This window comes from Toxoplasma gondii, chromosome X (genome assembly GCF_000006565.2).
Source record: "Toxoplasma gondii ME49 chromosome X, whole genome shotgun sequence".
Taxonomy (NCBI): domain Eukaryota; phylum Apicomplexa; class Conoidasida; order Eucoccidiorida; family Sarcocystidae; genus Toxoplasma; species Toxoplasma gondii.
In genome coordinates, this window is record NC_031478.1 from 4,825,184 (window position 1) to 4,844,570 (window position 19,387).

Here is a 19,387-nt window from a genome sequence, read left to right on the forward strand (position 1 = left end):
TGTTTTCCACAGTGAAGCGGAAAACAATTGCTCTACTGTTGAGCCAACTTGGTTTGACTTCGTACGTATATTCAATCGCGTTTGACAGCCAAAAGAATTCCTCTTGCTCTTCGCATTGCGGGCTGCTGCTACTTCCGGCAGATTCCAGTGATACTTCAAGCAGGAGTCATAATGCTGAAGCCATTGAGAAGGAGGACTGACATGCCTCTCAGTTGCTTTGTTTTGCTACCGAATTAATACGTATGGAAAGTATGTCATTTTCCTAGTTCACCAATGCAAGGAAAGCGACAACAGAAGCCCGCCTGTCACAGATCAGTCGGACAAAACAAAAACAAAATTCCCATTCCGTTCCTCGATAGTCTTGTTAGGTTTTCACACGCACTTTACGCAGCAGAGGCGCACGTCTTTGGACCTGACACAGCATACGCATTGCTCATGCTGTTGGCATTTGCGTGCTCGTCCTTGAGGGTGCATTGTGAAGTGGCAGCCACGTAAGTCCAGTATTTGCAGTTGGCTGCAGCCGCGCAGAAAGCCTGGCAGGTGGCTGCTGATGTAGCTGTAGGTAGTACGCTGTTTTCTTGTGTAAGATCGTGGCCGATATACTCAATTCCGACTTGAAAACAACCAGAGGAGACGGGGGGAGCAGTCGTGACGGTTGTTGGGCACTCCCTTGGACCGGAAATGATTCCAGGAACGGTTCTCTTGTACACGGGATCCAGCGGCGACAATTGGCTGAGATCCTTCATGATGCATCGTTCACTGTGAACGTAAAACTCGAAAACGGTGCACAGAGGTTCTGCTTGGCAGAGTGCCTGGCATCCCTCGGGGCCAGTGACTCTCGCTGAATGGGGGAGGGCTGGTGCGACGTACTGAATGTCATGTTCAAAGCAAGTGCCAGTTGATGAGTTTCCGATATCGCCTGTGGTAGTAGTCAGGCAGTTCTTAGGGCCGGAAATGGCATCATTATGGGGGACACGTGTCCCCGCCGCTGCGTAGTTCTTCAAGTAGCAGAATCGCTGTTCGGTCAGGTAAGTCCAGAAGAAGCAGTCAGCCTTGTTCTGGCAGAGCCACTGGCACTCGTTGGCCGTAGTCACATCCCCATCTTCATATTTGTGAACGTCGTTGCCGTAGTAGTCGATGTTCAGCTCACGGCAGTCTGAGGACGCGGCGGATACAGAGAGAACACGAATATCATGAAAGGGGATGTAGTCTACACGCAACAGGTAGCAACAAAAGACCTCCTGCTTGCACCAGAAAACTCCCGAAAATATGTCTGCTACATATCTGGGACACTTAACAATATCTCACCAGGCTGTGTAGCGGGACATTCTCGGGGTCCCGAGATCATTCCAGCTGTAGAGAGGTCCTGAAGCCTTCCCAATGGGGCACTGCTGTTCTTCAGGTAGCAGCTATTCGTTTCAGAATTCCACGTCCAGTAATCACACAGCGGCTTCTGCTTGCAGAGCCCTTGGCAAAGGGCAGCCGAAATTACCGAGCCATCTTCGATCTTTTGAATATCGTAACCGTAGAAGTCCACACCGTATTCCCAACAGCTTGCTGAAAAACATTGAACATATCAACGAAGCAAGACATTCCTACTACCGTCGTCAGTACGTATTCATTAGTTATCAGAGATATGCATGTAGCAGATGTGTTGATGTATCTCTGCATCCATACGCACATGCAAACGTAGATGTTTAGGTTACTGCACTGCTGTGAGACCTCTTGATGTTCCTACGATTAACAGCATGTGACCTATGCCCCACCGTACCTCCAGCAGGGGCGCATCTCTTGGGTCCAGACACGAGACCGACGCTGAATTGGTCTTCGACGCGCGTGCTGAAGGCGTGGTCAGTCTTGAGGTAACAGTTGAAGGTTTGACTGGACCACGTCCAGTAATGGCAGCCGTCGGTGACACGGCAAATCTCTTGGCATACGTGGTACGACTGGATCTGCTGCGTCTCGATTTTCTTGAGGTCGTATCCACGGTAGTCGACATCCAGTTCGTGGCACTCTGAGAAGGCAAGATACAATTCCAACGGGCGGAGCAAATCAAAGAAAATTCAATGTTCTTAGCAGTGGCAAATATAATAAGAACCTGATTAGCACATCCTATCAAAGAAGGAAGGCATTAAATTGTTCGCCAGAAACAACGTGTGAGTTCAAGCCTTGCTGACAGTGGCGCAGATGCCCATATGTCGGTCTAGCGACTGTCTTTCCCCCTGTATCTGAGAACTCTGTATTTCACGAGTACATTTACTGAAAACTTACGTGAGGGTTTGGGCACGCAATCGCGACTGCCCGAAACAAAGTTTTTGGTCGATTCATTGCGCACGCGTCCCTGAAGCGCGTATTGGTTTTTCAAGAAGCATCGGTTTGCGGCCTGGTCATAAGACCAGTAGAAACACGACTGTGTCGCCCGGCACATAGTCTGACAGACGAAAGAGCCGTTCTGTTTCCCGCGAACGTTTCCCAGGCTCGTTCCGACAACGGTAGCAGATGTAGGCAAATCATAACCAGCGTACGCGACCTCATCCTCGACGCAGGCGTCTGCACAGACGAAAAACGCTCATATTCCAGTATGGACTACCAGGTAGATGCCCAATTTGTCGGCCCCATTGTGTTTAAGCCAGGACACGATTCAAACTGCTCTGCCCCTTATTAGCTGCTGAAGCCCCCTTCCGAAGTGAATTGCAGTAGGCATGGCTGCATCTGCGTAGGTGGTCAGTTTTGTTTGTCCCGTATTGCCCTTTTTGAGATGTCTACGGATGCCGCTACCAGCCCCGCGTATGCATATCGGAGTGTTTGACCAGAGATGACTAGACCAAAGGTGTTCCACGAAGGCAGGACGCCTAGTTACAGATGAAAAACGGTGTGCCAAGGCCTCTGCTATCCAAAGCTGGAACTTACCAGAGAATCGACCCTTGAACGTGTTGCTCGATCCAAGGCCACCAGAGATGAGGGACACGGTACGAGAGTCTTGAATCCGGCCGTGTGGCGCGTATTGGTCTTTCAAGTAACAGTTGTTTTCCTTTCTATCCCATGTCCAGAAGAAGCAATCCGGCTCATGCTCGCAGAGAGTTTCGCATGTATTGGGGGACTTCACCGACCCAGAGACGATCTTTGTCACGTCGTGCCCCGAGTAGTCGTAGCCGTATTCGTGGCATTCTGCGATAAAAAATATTGAGGACGTTCACCCGATTTCCGTTTCGCTGCATGTCTCTCCGAAAAGACTCCCATATTGCGTGGTTCACTGTTGAGTGTTTCCTGTCGTTTGTAACCGAGTGCTGAACGACTGCATGAATTTTTTTCCTGGCGTGGCAACAGCACTGTTCACATATGCGATAGTTGTATACTCTCGTTTTGATACCTGAGTCTCGATCATTGGCATCGTTCCTCTATGGAAAGGCGACGAGACATCTGACAAGGAGGACACGGATACTAGGAGAAATATCTAGAGATGCCTTGGACATCGTTGCTGGTGTTACCTGTCGGCGTCGTCGTGCAATACTGGGGTCCAGAGACGATGCCTGACGTTGACGAATCGTCGCGCCTTCCCATCAGAGCGAACTGGCCCTTCAAATAACAGTTTTTTGTGTGGCTGACCCACGACCAGTAGCGGCACAGATCCCGTTGCTGGCATAGTGTCTGGCACATTGCAGGAGTCGTGATTTTTCCTGTTTCAACTTTTTCCAGGTCGTATCCTGTGTAGTCCACACTATCCTCGAAGCACTCTGCTCACACACAATCGGTACCGGGAAAACAAACCTGGTTAGCACATCCGTAACTGGGAGGATTGGCGACGACGACCGGGAATGCATCAACTTGGGTGCAGAATCAATCGACTGAAAATGATACAGGCTATTTGACTTTCTGTGTGAGGTCACTCGGCACCCAATGACATCGCTGGACACTTACGTGGCTGCTGAGGGCAGAAGGCTGGGCCGGAGACCATGCCGCCTGTGGTGGAGTCTCGACGACGACCGTAGACGCCATTCACATTCTTCAGATAGCAGCTCTGTGTCGCGCTAACCCACGTCCAGAACCTGCAATCTGTTCTTCTTTGACAGTATCCTTGGCAGATGCTCGGACTTGCCACAAGTTCGTCTTCGAGCTTTTGAATGTCATTACCCCAGTAGTCCACATCGACTTCATAGCAACCTGTGGGAAAATGTCATGTCAAGGGTAAGGGAGGAGTGTCTCTCTAAATACCATGCTTTCAAAGGACGGGTAAATATACACATGGCGAGAAGTGTCCGTGTGGCTCCGCTACCGCTTGCCCCACTGCGCGCCTTGACATGGAGCAAGCTATCCAATCAACCATTATTTGGAAACACCAATCGCTGAAGCTATAAGAAACGAATCCTTGAATGCTGAGCAATTAATCTCCTGAAGTGGTGGTCCGCAGAGCATCGACTTCTTAATGATGGCTTATCCATAATTATGCAGTAGATGGTGCCACGTCGACAACCTTAACACATACCAGCGGTGACTGCAGAGCAGAATTTGGGCCCCGAAATCATCTGTCTTGTTTCATCATTCTGCTGACGACCAGTAAGTGCCGCTCTGCCTTTCAGCTCGCAGGCATTGTCCGTTGGCTGCCACGTCCAATAGCGGCAACCTGGCGTTGTCTGGCAAAGCTTCTGGCACATTGCGGGACTGCGGACGTGTCCGCTGGTGATGCGCATGATGTTGTAACCCGGGTAAGAGACGCCAGCTTCCTGGCAAGCTAAAAAGGAGGCAGACATAGAGTAAACACAAACTGACGCAAACTTTGTGGGGAGCGCACAAGCAGAGGACACTATCATTGACAATCAACATTAAACAGTATCCTCGAAGAAGATGCAAAACTTTGAAAAACATTTTGCTATTTTACACTTTTCTGCTTGTGTATAGACCTGTAGACCGGCGGCTATATAATGTGATTTGCCCCTACTAGGAAACCTAACCTACGATAGAGATACAACACATGGCTAGAATCATCGACCGACCACCGACAAACGCCAGAATGACTCGGGCAGCTGCATAGTACAACTTCGTGCTGAAAAAGCATTTGCGGATGAGAAACCCACAAGCGCGATGCCGACGTCTAACAATCCACCTCACCGCACTTCGAGGCACGAACACCGGCTGACGTAACACCGGAATTGAACACGCATGCATACAAAGAAGTTGGTATTAACAGTAACCGTGAATATCTTTCACTTTTGAAGTCTCAAATTGTTTTCTTCAGACCCGGACCACAAGATATTAGCGGGTACTTAAGGAGACACACGCCCTGCATATCTGCCTATTCAGTGTCGCTCAAGATCTGCTCTGAAGCATCACATTCACAAAAGCGAATCAAATAACCGCGCAAGTTTTTACACTGTGTCACGTGTTCTTTCTCGGAAAGTTTCGTGAACAGGATTGAAATACAACTTACGAACTTGCGACTCTCCACACTTTTTGGGTCCTGAGACGAGTCCCTTTGTAGTTTCATCCTTCTTCCAGCCATGCAGTGCTGTTCCAGTCTTCAGTGCACAGCTCTTGTCGAGCGATGACCATGTGAAATACATGCACATTCCCCAGAGACCGCACAGTTGTTGGCACATCACCGGCGATGTGACCCTTCCAATGCTGACAACTTTCAAGGTAGAACCAACCAGGTCGACGTCCTGCTCGTAGCAGTTCAAAGAGGTGTCTGCGAGATAAATGAGCACGCAAAATAGGTGATTAGGTGGTGCAGAGAGATGAATCGATCACAGGTGGCTACTCAGGCAGTCCGCTGGCAGTATTCAACCACAAGCATCATTTCGCATCCCTCGGGTTAGCCGCAAATTCAAGAAAAAGCGCTTGTCTGCACAGCAATATTAATACTAGACTGGCACGTGCTTCTCCGTACTTATTTGCTGGTAAAAAACACAGCACTGAACTCGAATGATAACATCCTGCGCACCTGGGTTCTGGAAGTAAGAACAGTGTGCCGGGCCCGAGACCAAGTCGCCGGTAACACTGCTTGCGCGACGTCCTGCTAGTGCTTTGTAAGATTTCAAGTAGCACCATTTCTGCTGTCTACTGAATGTAAAGAAAGCGCATCCCTTAAGGTGTGCACATGCCTGCTGGCAGGCGATGTCACTTTGAATGCTGCCGTCTTCTATCTTCTCAATATCGTTCCCGTAGTAGTCAAAATCGTTCTCAAAGCACGCTGAGAACACAAAGAACAACAGAGGTCGAAACCGGGAAATAAACTATGATCTGGATAGTGGACACTGCAAAGTAATCTGGCGTGAATGACATGATTGCCAGCCCATGTTCAGACACACAAGTATAGAGACTGCAGAATCGTCAGACAAAGCATTTGTAGAGAAAAGGCTCCAGTCCTTGTGTTTGAACATAATTGGTTGCGGGAAAAATCATGCATAGATAAGCCGTTTACGGTTTACATATGTTCTGTAGTTTTGAGAGCTGTTAGAACGTAGGCTGAGGCACTCGGGGACTGACTTTGTGTTGAGCCAGAGGACGGGCAGCGTTTCGGTCCGGACACGAACGACTGGGTTTCAGGCGTTCTTCTCTTGCCAATGGGAGCGAGATTAGACTTCAGGTAACAGAAGTTGCCTTCCGACGTTGGCGTCCATGTCCAGTAGAAGCACTGAGCATGCTGAAAGCAGGCCATTTGGCAATGTTGTGGCGAGATCTTGGATGTTGTCTCGAGCTTTTCTACGTCGAAGCCTGTGTAGTCCACGCCGCTTTCGTAGCAGGAACCTGTAAATATCCCACATGCATAAATGACCCTTTTTTTCCACAAATATGCGAATAAAAGTTATCCTCTATCTTCAACATCTCGCTGCACTCTCCTTCGTGTCGTAAAACGTGCGGTTGGTGTTTCGGCTTCAGGAATACGCATGCTACTGTAGAAACGCGGGGATGATCGGGTAAACGACTCACTCAAAGTCACGTGTGCAGTGCGACCCAAATAACATTGTTACACAGATTACCATCTGCCCCCAAAACTGATTCTTTATAGTGGCAGCATACCAGAGCTTGGAGGGAGGGGTTGGATGATGCTCCCGCACGTCTTCGGACCAGACACAATGCCAACGGTCGTAGAGTCGAGCTTGCGGCCTGTCAAGGCAGCTGGTCCCTTAAGGTAGCAGTTTCGCGTTTCCGAGACCCAGCTGAAAAAGTAGCAACCCTCTTTCTCATAGCAGAGACGCTGGCACTCCTGTGCGTATTGAACGCCGCCCGTCTCCACCTTCTCGATATCGTACCCCACGTAGTCAACCCCATATTCCAAGCAGACTGTGAAAGCACACCGTCGCATACAGATCGATTCTGAGTTAGTCAAACCACACAAGTCAGTAATGTCGCGGCGGCGAGGACTATGCGTGAAAGCCGCTCACACCACACGCAGCCGTGCTGCGCTGGAGAGGACATGACAACGAAACTATCAATTTTTTTGGCGCATCAGGTGCGCTTTTGATATGAAATAGGCTTTCGAGGAAATCCTAGGAAAGTCAACGCATTTTTATGAAGGTGCGGAACCGAGTTCTGTCCGTTACACGTAGAGGCATTCGCTTGCCATGGCAGCTACCGAGAATGATGGACGCAGAATGTCTCATACGCCAGCCCTCGATCTCTCAGTCGACTCCAACAACTTCCTCTGAATCCGAAGAGCCATCACCGTGGATGTCGCGTTCTGTATAGTGTCACTTACTCGTCGGAGACGGCCCGCACGTCTTCGGACCCGATACCATGCCCTTGGCGGTGTCATCTTGCACTCTATTCTGGGGGGCAAGCTGGTCCTTCAGGTAACAGCTACCTGTCTGGGGAACCCAAGTCCAATAGTAACAGGAGGGTGATACCGCACACATGGCCTGACACAGATTCGGAGTGGCGATGCCCGCGTCTTCAACCTTCTCCACGTCATGGCTTCGGAAGTCCACGTTCAGCTCGTAGCACCCTGAGCAAACGCAAAGCAGGCCACTTTTTCCCAGATGCTCAAGGATAAGACGAAATGCCGCTCAGTCCTTTCCGAAGAATCGTTTTTCACCTATAGGCGAGGTGGAAGCGAGCGAGGCGCACTGCGTATACATGGCAAGACTTGCATTGCCTCTCCTCAAACGCTGTCGAGCCGGTCCGGGAATAGTTTAGGTCTTACATGCAAGCTTTGCGTCGACTGGTACAGGTGCAGCGGCTTCAGCCACAGTGAAAGATTCGACAGATCTGATACAGAACACGCACAAAAAGATACTCCGTCGGTCGTGGAGAAGGAAAGCGTCTGCTCGCTGTCGCTGCAGAACAGAGCTGATTGCTGACGGATTTGCTAAAAAAAACCAGTGCCATTTTCCGGTTCCACTGAAGACGTTAGCTTTGGCGGGATGGTTTCGTCCCCACTGTGTGAATTTTTCTGGCCTGGTAGCAACAATGTCAGCCATGTTGTTTCAACGTCGGCTTACTTGTGCCCGGGACCGGCGCCAAGACAACTCCGGCCGACTTCGGCGAGAGCGAGGCAAGCGGCAATTCTCCCAATCCGTCCCATCTTTTCCACCACGTGATGGTAAAAGCTATGAACTTGGAGAAATCGAAACCAAAATTATTCTTTAGTGGTCTCCCAAGGAAACCAGAACACACAATGCGCAGATCACGAAGGCGACGAGCCGCCGTGAAAGCACAAGGGGGCTCGGTCTTTGAGAAATAATCAAGTTCTGTCGTCAAAGAAAATAAATTGGACGATTTCGGGTGACGAGAAAAACAAAATTTGGGACAGAACACGGCGATCGTAGAGAGAGCGCAGATTGCCCAAGAGGCACTTCCGTCCGTATCTCCTCGTTTCGGTGTAAGGTGGGCCCAGTGTCGGGGCGGTGTCTCCTTGCCACTTTCGTACGGCTTGGTGCATGAGATACTACCTGTCTCTTTCGTCAGGTAACTGGGAATAAGCCGGAGAAAAGCGCGGAGACAGGTGGAGTTCCGAGAAAGGGACCCAAGTCACGTGTTTTGGTCTCTTCCCCTAGAGCCTTTTGACCAAAGTTACTGACTGTTGCGCAGAGAGGCAATCATGAGCCGATCTTGCTGCACCGTAGTGATCTAGCTAACCACGGTTGTCTTTTGCGACATACGCTTACAACCAAAGCGTGCTTACTGAATCCTGGTTTATCCCGAATTCTCGGGAAGAAAAAACCTTCCATGAAAGACGCCGATTCATTGTTCTCCCATTTGCCACAAAACTCTTGCCGCGCGTTCTGAACTTTTTGAGTCCTTTAACTGCCACCTGAGATCGTCACGGGAGAGAACTATCTGCACGAATCCCCTATATAATTTTCCTGCAGTAAATCTCCGCTTATTATGAACACCACGACAGCAGTCACGATGTCGACACGTCTTTGCGGCTTTCACCGGAAAACTACCCAAAGGAGAGTTCCGTGTAGCCTGACGCATTCTATGCTATGCGAACACTCTTTTTGTGTTTTTCAGCTGAACTTCCTGTCAGTACGGTCCGTGTCTTTCCACAAGGACGCACCTGTAGAACAATGGAGGCCTGTACACTTTGTGACGCTTCTTCCTTGGCGTACTAAACATATGTGACAGTCATTTAGACACGTAAAACGCTCTGACTGGCTTCAGCTTCTGCGTGTAACGTTTCGTGCTGCTTCTCATGACTGCACTCGAACAACGCTTCGAGAACACGCACTTCCGTTTGTCGCCTTTTCGCAGCGGATTTCTCCTCAAGAAATAGAATAAACTTAGTAGCGAGAGCACTTGCATCTCTGTCTATGTCCTCCTGTGCCCGCCCTCCTCCGAAGACGTGGACTTTTTTCTGTCTCCCTAGCCTCAAATTTGTGTGTGCACAGATCTATGAGAAAAATAATGCTGCGCCAAGGGAAACTATGTTCGTATTTTCAAGCCTGGAAACGCAGACGCTCCGACGGCATTACCGTCCAGAGAGTACAGAACTCTTCTCCGTCCCTCAAGTGGACGAATACAATTTGACATGCGCCACAGTTCACAACCGAAATCATGTGACGGTCAAAGAGGAGTATGCAAAGCATGCGTTTCTTCTGGCATCGTATTTTACTGCTTTCACCACCACCAGCGACATTGGGGAAGCTGACGGGGACAGTATCTCTTCTGTTTTTAAAGAAAACATACCCTGTGACACTATGCGGCTCAAGGGTTCGCTGCTGGGAAACACGTCTTTTCTGCAGTGCATGCGCGTATTTGCAGATGCATGTATCTAGGCAGGAATAGAGAAAAGCACGAAGAAAAATCTGCTCGTGGGCTGTTTTTACCCACGAAGAAGTGCTCCAGCACGACCATGACTGCATCGCCTCTTGAACCTGCTTTCGCCACTCTCTTTCTCTCTGGTGTATAACGTTTCATTTTCTGCTGGATTAGCAAAAGGAGACAATGGAGCGAACAAGCACTCTTCGGTGCTCGTCCTAGTTCCTTTCTCATTTCTTTTTCTGTAGTCGTGCGTGGAGAGGCTTCTGCGTTGTGAGAGAACGAATATATTTCAATCCTTTATTGAAGACCGCGGCCCTTGAACGAGTCTTCTTCACCATTCCTCTTCCTCTGCAAAGGCATCCAGCAAAAGGATAAGAAACAGAAACCAGAAATGAACAGCGTACGAACAAGACCTTCGTCTCCTGTATCTTCACCTCATTTCTAAAACAATGAAAACGAACAGTGCGTTGAGAGACGTGGATTCGATTTCTGACATGCGTTTGAATAAGCGAGACACATAATGAATGCGCTAGCAGGGAAAGACGGAGTGTTGGCGTCTGTGCTTTCGATGGAGTTACTGGAAGAAAAAGTGGAAGGCCAGAACAAAGACATCTATGAGAGCCAAAGAGACCCACAAGACCCATCAACGCTGACAGAAAATATGAACTCAAATCAAATGAGATAATCGCGAGTGCAGGGAGATGCAAGAGACACAAGAAAGGACGCCGAAAGGACGGGACAACGTACAGACAATGAATTAAATCTAAAACAGATGAAGAGAACGACAAGAAAGCGTCAACAAAAGGGAAGAACCAGACAAAACAGGAATACAGAAAGAATAACGGAGACAGCAAAGGAAATATAAGAAGCAGAAGTACGGTGCAACCTTAGTGCATCTCAACCAGGCAGACAAAGAGTCAACAAATAACACAGAAACAAGGAAGTACATAGAATGGAATGTACAGAAACAGCAAATACACAAAAACCGTTCGAGGGTGGAAACACGTCGAACCAGGAGGCAGTCAGAAAGAAGCGAGAGCATCAACGGACAGAACCTGCAAACAAAGGCATAACCACCCCTATTACCTGAAGACAGGGAACGCGTGGTTCAGAATCTTCTCGTATGTTCTCCCTGGCGCCAGCCGGTTCCAGACTTCTACGAGAGCGTTGACGGCCTGAGTTGAGAAGAGTACATCGTTTCCGAACCGTGAATATGTGAATGTGGTAGTACATCTGTACCCAAGCGCGTACATCCATACATGTGTACCTACACTTTCATCTTTCTTCATTCTCTGTGTCTCTGAACATGAATTTATATTGGTACGGAACGCAAACCGAGTAGGTGCACAGGCCGTCACACGAGAATTTCGGAGATGCTTTCGAATGAGGCTGCCAACTTCGTATCCCGCATGAGAAAGAACCCCACTTTCTCGTTTAGGCGGCAGCATCTACGTACTCAGCTGCATCACGATTGAGCACATTCTCAGAGAAGCAACGTTGACAGGAGCTAAGAAAATAGTTAACCTTTCAGTTCACTCAAAGCACACGGATTACTGGCAAGTAGGTAAACAGAGAGTTACGAACCATGCCGCTCTGACGCTTATATATGCACGACCATCTCGACAATTCGATATGTTCATCATGGCATGTCAGCGGAACTCGAAACGCACGGCTGCGTCTGCCACAGAACAAGCGACTGTTTCTCACCTTTACTTTACTTTCAAAATCCCATCCACGAGATCGTTCAAGAACGCGAATGGCGTGAGCGACGCTCTCTCGATCTGTCACCGGCCTCGCATGCAAGGAAAAAAACAATTTGTTACACGCACGGGAGACCAACTGGAGAAGTGAAGGGTGCCCCCCACATGACTCAAGCGAAGCCCAGCCCCTCATCTCGATCTTCCTTTGCCCAGATGCAACGACACCTATCAATCGATCCTGTCTCTGCAAGTGATCACCAACTAGGCACTTTACGCTTGAAAATAACAATTCTTAAATTGGTGGACCACAAGGATGTTGTGGATCCGAACCAAAGCTCCTTGCTTGCACAGAAAGGTTTGCCTTCCATGTGTCTAACCTTTTTGAACCCCAACGCCTACGAAACTAGATTCATCCGGACGTATGCGTGTGACGAACCATGTCTGATGTTGACCCTCGCGGCGTTCGCGGCCTACACGCCAAGTGGCATGTCGTGGTCTCCTTGGACACACAAGTTAACCGGCATGAATCTACTTTTCCCTACTTCGCGACACAGAAATCTGCACACTACGACTGCTGCACCTCGAACTGGAATACGAGACGACACTGGGGAGCTTATGCGTTTTCTTTCCGTTTCGAGGCCATTAGAGAAAGACACCTGTTTCACCTTCGTAGACATGCACTTTGCTGTGCACTCACATTTCAAATCCTTCGGCAGAGAGTGGGCGACGCGCTGGAGAGTCGGATATCTACACACAAGTAGAACCAAGGAAAGCCAGATGGGAACAGTGACGGGGAAAGAAGGAGGAACAAACTTTCTGGGGAGCAGACACTGCGAGTCGGACTCCTGGTGCAGATTACGAACGTCTCCGTTTGGACGGAGCGACACGAGAGAAGAATAAAGAAAGAGAAGCACGGAAGCGGTCCGAAACACAGGCAAAGGGCACTTGCAGCGAGCCTTCGGATGGAGAGACGGTAGAGCGTTCGACGCTGCGCTGCTCCCTGAAAATGTAAACAAGGACCACAGACGCGAGACAAGGCCGAGGACCGAGCGACAAACGAAACGTAGAGACACTAGGGAGAAGAAAACACAACTGGAGAACACACAACAGTGGCTTTGTTTGTGGCCGAGCAGCAGCAAAGAGAAACCGAAAGCGACAGGCGAGATCAGAACGCGAATCCGGAGACCCAAGGGAACAGACGGAACACCGAAGTCACCGACAAAAGAAAGCAGAGCGAAGAGCGGAAAAGGAATGAAGTTGGGAGAAATGCAAGACAGCGAATTCAGGATCAGGAAGGTGGTGCACCGGAGAAGGAAGGGAGGCGTCACAGTCAGAGATGACGGACACACATCAGAAAAAGCTGTGGAAGCCGCGGGAGAAGATAAAACAGAAAGGAAGACAACGGGTGCATCAGAAAAGACAGACCTACCGAAGCCTTGCGAGTTCCTTTTCGATTTTCTTCCGGCCTTTCCCCATCGATATCGACCCGACGACTCCGTATGGTACAGAAGACTCGAACCCAAAGTGGTTCCGGAAAGGGTGGTGAGGATGGAGTCTGCAAGGAACACACTCGACTTGTGGACAGCCACTTGCAGGCAAAGAACAGGCACGTCCTCAACATGTATCGAACACAATCTGGGAAAGCCCGCGCGGTTTAGAGAGGCAACCAAAAACCTCGGAAAACGGCTGCATGCGAGACGAGTTCCTCAAGGAGGAAACACATCAAGTTGAGAGAAGAGAAACAAAACCCTATCAAGTTCACGGCGGCGACCGAATGCGAAAAAACCGAGGAAAACTACCTCGACATGGCGTCGGAAGACGATGCAAGGGGGCGAGCCACACCGAGAAGAAACAGTGCGCTTTCAGTGCAACGGAGAGGAAACCTCTGACGTTTGGGAAAGCAAAAACGCAGGAGAGGAAGCTCGAAGACATGGACTGACGAAATGGAGAACACGACACAAAGCAGGGAGGTGAGTCTTGTCGAAATCATGCAACTCAGCCATTCTGAAAGTTGCCTCAGATCCTCAGAGGCGTCTGCACCCCCGCCTCCCGCGACGGAAAGAGACAGATGCGCATGTCGGTCCCCAACCGCTGAGAGGACAAAAGTGCACGGAGGAGCAGGAGCGGCTGCAAACCCTGTGAGACAGTGTTTTTTCTCGACAAAAAAGCCTCGCGCCCCAGCAAACAGATGCATGCGCGAGACCCCAGTTCCTGTGGCGCCTGGGTCAATGCTTTGACGCCAACCGCCTCTCGTGTTCGCAACATCCTTTCGCAAGATCCTTCCGGAGACGTACGCGTCTGAAGGGAAGTTTTCGGGCAGCACACTCAAAACTGCCTCAACCTTTTCAGCGTCCATCGTCGGTTCGTCCTGCCCTTCTGCCAGTTCCGCCGTGTTCACGCCTGAAGGCAAAAATACAACGAAGAGCCACTGGCCTTTCCCGCTTCTCACGTTTGCGTCTCCTTCGTCTCGCCTTGGCACAGAAAACTCATTCGCACACACAGCAGCACGCGGAAGCCTGACGGCCCTGCTGCAGGGTAAAAACTGCAACTGGCAGACGCGTGTCTGTGGACACATAAGAGAAGAAACTCGCCGCAAGAAGCGCTATGTCTTGCAGGATCTTCCCTGGACCGCTTCGCGCTGGCTGAACGCGCTTCTTCGCAGAACGGCTCAGACTCCCGCCAGCGTCGATTCTCCGCTTTTCCCCACCCTGTCCGCAAAAATCAGTCTCATCGACCGCGCTACCACAGACAGTGCACTCACAGACATGTGAGGCAACACTCCACACAGTCCCGACATGGAAGCTTCTTGGAGAGACCTTCGGCTGTGAGTCCCCGTGAAATCTACTTCGAAACAAAAGCTTGATGGAACTACCGCCGCACTTAGAGATTCAAAGTCTTCGTTTACCGAGACAGACAACCAAATCCTTTATGACTGCTCGAAACCCCTGCAAATGCTCCTGTCACACATCCTCCATCTCAGTGCGTCACTTCTGGACCTCTCTGTCGCAAGCACTTTGCTGTGCATGCATCGATGCGTTTCTTTGTCTGGATCGAACTTCCCGACATGACGTGATCACAGCTCCGCGAGCTCCTTCGAGCTGCGCCCCCCATAGCTGCCGGGAGAATCACATGCGTACCGTCAAGAGAAATCTGTCGCAATGCATGCTGCACTGCCGTCACCTTTTGATTCAGACGTGCTCTTCGGTCAAAGGAAAATCGTGTGATTCCCACAAACGCTGCCAGAGGCTCCAACACCTCGGGCGGAAGGCGGGCCTGGTCACACACAAGAAAAACAACTGCATGCACTCAATACTCTGGATATGCATGCATATATCTATATGCATGCGAATATACAGGTAGACGGGTCTCTACCGGTTTAGCATGGTACGCATCTACGTAAATAGATAACGGCTCCTACTTTACTGCGCAAGACTGTGGCCTTTCCCATCCACCTATCTTTCTGCATACGTGTACGCGTATATAATATATATATATATAATGTAGGTATCAGCATAAACAACTTGGGATACGCGCTTTGTCTTTTCTTGAACACACACGAGAGAACGGTTTGCAGCTTTCGATTACGTCCGTTCCCTTCCACCTCGCGTACTTTGCTTCGGAGCCTCTGGAGGTCAGCACGCCTATCGAGCAGCGTGTCAGTCTGCGAACGTCACAAAGGAGAGACACACGCGACGCCAGAGACTGGCGGCCGCTTGACTTCTCCGCTTGCTTGTTAAGGCGGACTCGCTTCCGACAGCAGAGCGGAGGAAAGCTGTTTCTCCTCTACGCCGCCGGAGAAAAACGAGATCTAAGCGTGAGAAGGCTGTGCGCTTGAGTTCCGACCCAGAGAAGGCGGACAGCAAGGACACAGAAACGACGTGCTCAGCGAGAAAGAACGATGTCTAGGGATCTAGCGGAGAGAAGACGACTTTGCACAACGCGCAGGAGGGCGAAGAAAAGCCACGATTCATGACGCCAGAAAGGAGCAAAAAGTAGATACGAAAAACTGGTTGGGGAGGAAAGGGAACCGTCGGGGAAGAAACTGGACTCAGGAGAGAGGAGAAAATGCGAAGCGAGGGGCACAAGCAGACACGAAAGATATCAAGAAGGGCCGGATGGGCGATGCTAGAGGAAAACAGACCTCGAAACATGGGAGAATGCAGAGATGAAAGGAAAGAGAGACAGACTGCGAAGAACCACGAGCTTACCAACGTTTCGTCGAGACAGTTCCGAGTACACGCGTGCAGCACAAGGCGACGAAGTGCCTCTCTCTTCATGCAGTACGGATTTTCGTGGTCGGTGAGTTCGTTCACCAGCACCGGCCGACTGAGGCGAGGAAGATCCGAAAACAAGAAAGAAAAGGGATGAAGGAGCAACGCGCGAAGGACACCAACGAATTCAGGAGACAGACTCGAAAACCCAGCAGAACAAAGAAGAGAAAGATAGAGACGAAAAACAACCCACAGCTCACAACTCGCCTGCCTGGGCACCTGTCGACAGAACCTCTTCTCCTTCACTGTGCCTTCTAAAGTTCGTCGCTTTCGCCTCTTCTTCTCGCGCCTCCTCTGAACCCCCCAAAACAAGCTTAAGAAGTTCCCTTTCCAGTAGACAGGTGAAACACCGACGCCTATACAATGCCCCTTCTGAGGCTTCCCGTGCTTCTCTTCGCTGCTTCTGCAAATTTGTATACGTATACATATATGCATATACACAAATATATATATATATATATGTGTGTACAAACACGCACACATAGAAGTAGATGATGAAGGAGATTGGATCTGAGAGATGGTACGTTTGCGCGTTCGGGACTCGATCTGAGATTTCAGTTTTATCACCGGTCCGCAAAGAGGGCTGCATTTTTTCGCGTTTCTGTCTCACCTCTGATCTTGCAGATCTTCTCTGACGGCGGCCGCCATGACGTCGAAGAACTGGTCGCCTTGGATGCCCTTTGCGACGCCTCCCGCCGCAGGCCACTGCTTTTCGAGTTTCTCCGTCGTCTGTGTGTAGATCTCTGCTTTGTGCAGATCTTCCGCTAGGCTGAGAAGTTCCACGGGCTCCGAGAAATTTGCCGACCTACGAAAATGCACAAGGCGGCCGCAGACGGCGACGCATCCTTCGGGAAGAGAGGCGAAGGGAGTCCGAGCCATCGGAACAGTTTGAGTTCCAACAGAACAGTGCTAGGCTTGTGGTCCACATTTTGACGGCTCCACCTTCCAGGAAGAGAGACTCCTGATAGAGCCACGATACTTGATAGGTGAGCAGGCAGCAAAGAGAATGGATCACCCCACAAGACAGCAGGAGGCATAGGGTCTGAAGTTGGAAAGTCCCACCCGTTCCGCTGCCTCGCCGACGCGCGAGTCGACGACGACCTCACCAGCCTCGGTTCTTGCCTCAGAGAAGCGGCGCACGCAAATTGACAAGCTGGACGACTCCACCGTGTTTCGAGCCTCCGAGGTCGGGGGTCTCTTGGGAGACAAAAGGCCCAGGTAGGAAACGAACAGCTGTCTTCGCAGCTCGCAGAGAAAACTTGGAGAGCGCGACTTACGTGATGTAGTGGTCGTCGTCTTCTTCCTGTCTCAGGCGTTGGGCCTTGACTTTGTGTCTCCTCAAATGAGCAGGTTTGTCCCGCTCCAGTTCGTCCCTGCGACTCGCGCGTCGTTCCTCCCGTCGCTTCTCCTCTTCACGCTGACCTGCAAGCTCTGCGTCCAAGTTCACCGGCCGAAATCTCTCCCAAGGCAGCGGCGAGAGATCGAGGATCTGAAGAGGAGAAAGTGGAAGCGAAGACAGCGAGTGGAGAGGACAGAAAACAGGTCGAACAGGCCCTCACTGCAACAGCAGAGCAACAGTGCTCTACGACCTAACAGAATGGGAGGACAAACAACAGAAAGCGAGTTTGCGAGGAAGAGAATGAAGGGAAGAGGATGAGAAGAAAGGATAGGAAGAGAACGGGAGGAAGAGAATACGTTGAAGAGAATGCCGTGGAGAGAACAGGATGAAGAAAATACAGTGAAGAGTCACGTGTCGAAGATAATGTCACGAAGAGAATACAGGGCTGCGAATCAGCTGCGAAACATGCAAGAATCTCCCCTGGATCTCGTTTTAAACGCTCCACGAATCGCTGTTCGTAAGGAATCTTCTCTCCGCCTCCACAACCGCGTTGTGTGCAACGCCCCCCCCCAAAGTAGCAGACGAGAAACTTCTGTTGGAGAACAAAGAACAAACCCAAGTTGGTGACCTTTGCTTCACGCGCTCGAAGTTGCAAAGAAGTCGTTTGGACCTCACTTCTTTCCGCTTTTCCGCGAGAATTTTCAGGCGATCTTCCTGCCTCAAGGCCCCGTAGCGGCTCTCGAAGGAACGAAGAAAGACAGCCTCTTTGGAAGAGGTTGAAGGCGACACAGAAGAAGAGTTTGTGGATGTGCGCCCCTCCGCATCGCGGCTAGCTGCCAACCGCGGGTGAGAGACAGAAGAGAACCGGAGAGCACAAGACGAGGCGGGAGAACTCGAGGCAGCGAGGAGAGAATTCCGGAAGAAAGGCGAAGGAGAGCAACTCGGCCACAGAGAGGGAGAGACGTAAGACGGAGAAGGAGACAGACTCGAGTCGACAGCCGATGCTGGAGGGGAGGAGGCAGGGATCCCCCGAAGCTGCGGCATAACACAGCGAGAAGCGGCAGGACACAACGAAGAGACACACAGACTCTGGGCTGAAGCACAAGACGAAAGAGGAAGAGAAGAAGAAGGAGAAGAAGGGAGGAAGAGAGTGCGTCGAGCGACGTTGACGCAGCCTCTGCAGTGCATCTCACAGGACAGAGATGTCGAGGTCGAGAGAGCTCTTCCGAGAGACATGTTGCGACAGGGAGAAGGAAACAAAAAACTGACGCCCTATCGGCACACGCAGCCTTTGCGGCAAGAAAACAGAGAGGACACTACGTGGCTGTGGACAATCGGAGCCGAGAAAGAGGGGGAAGACGAAAGACAAAGGACGAGAAGATCGCGGCGAACGGGAGCATCTACGAAGGGGAAAAACGAAGTCGCTTTCCTAGCCGTCTCGGTCTCTCCTTATCTTCTCGTTTCCTTCTTTTCTTTCTTTCTCCCCACGGATGCATTGTCCCCGTCGTGTTGCCTTTCGTCCCTCCGTCTTTGTCTCCCCTCTGGAGACCCGAGGCCCATCCGCCGGCAAAAGCACACAATCGCTCTCTGGAGATTCTCAGCCTGCAAGGAAAAGGGAGGCACCGTTCGCTTCCGACGAAACTGCGTTCTCCTTTCTTGCGCTCTGATTCTTCTCTCGCCCCGCCGCCCTGCGACAGGAGACACATGCCTTTCTCTGGGGTGAAGGTTGCTCGGCGACGCTTTCTGCTTTCGCCGAGTTTTTCACAGAAAAACTAGAGAACAAGCGCAAACAAACAGCATCTCTGCACAGAGAAAAGTCGCGAGCGTGACAGCCTCTCTGCTCAGCCTTCAGCGTCGATGACCAGAGCGGGGCT

At 50.6% G+C, this 19,387-nt stretch overlaps 2 protein-coding genes across 2 annotated transcripts; both read right to left on the reverse strand.

The window, feature by feature from the left end:
• Nucleotides 1-383: 383 nt before the first annotated feature.
• TGME49_235390 (PAN domain-containing protein) lies at nt 384-8,521 on the reverse strand (the record flags this gene model as incomplete). Its single annotated transcript, XM_018780427.1, has 15 exons — nt 384-1,156; nt 1,309-1,557; nt 1,772-2,014; nt 2,272-2,550; nt 2,911-3,168; nt 3,489-3,734; nt 3,919-4,161; nt 4,484-4,729; nt 5,426-5,683; nt 5,939-6,187; nt 6,484-6,744; nt 7,018-7,281; nt 7,697-7,942; nt 8,141-8,205; nt 8,439-8,521. The coding sequence occupies 15 exons, from the start codon at nt 8,519-8,521 to the stop codon at nt 384-386; spliced, it is 3,963 nt and encodes a 1,320-aa protein (XP_018635828.1).
• A 1,625-nt stretch (nt 8,522-10,146) lies between these two features.
• Nucleotides 10,147-19,207, reverse strand: TGME49_235398 (hypothetical protein). The gene is made up of 12 exons (XM_018780428.1): nt 18,189-19,207; nt 17,452-17,663; nt 16,785-16,979; nt 16,112-16,229; nt 15,514-15,564; nt 15,041-15,176; nt 14,198-14,303; nt 13,333-13,458; nt 12,601-12,650; nt 11,911-11,984; nt 11,290-11,378; nt 10,147-10,551 (listed from the first exon to the last, which is right to left on the reverse strand). The coding sequence occupies exons 1-12, from the start codon at nt 18,747-18,749 to the stop codon at nt 10,431-10,433; spliced, it is 1,839 nt and encodes a 612-aa protein (XP_018635827.1). The 5' UTR covers nt 18,750-19,207; the 3' UTR covers nt 10,147-10,430.
• Between the last annotated feature and the right edge of the window lie 180 nt (nt 19,208-19,387).

Bases quoted from the DNA above. Each gene is read 5' to 3' on its own strand.
- TGME49_235398 (XM_018780428.1), bottom strand. From the start codon at position 18,749: ATGTCTCTCGGAAGAGCTCTCTCGACCTCGACATCTCTGTCCTGTGAG. The intron at 11,985-12,600 runs GTGAGTGCACAG...GGCCGGTGACAG, and splicing joins TCTGCCGAAGGATTTGAAAT to ATCGAGAGAGCGTCGCTCAC. The intron at 10,552-11,289 runs GTAATAGGGGTG...ATGCCTTTGCAG, and splicing joins CACGCGTTCCCTGTCTTCAG to AGGAAGAGGAATGGTGAAGA.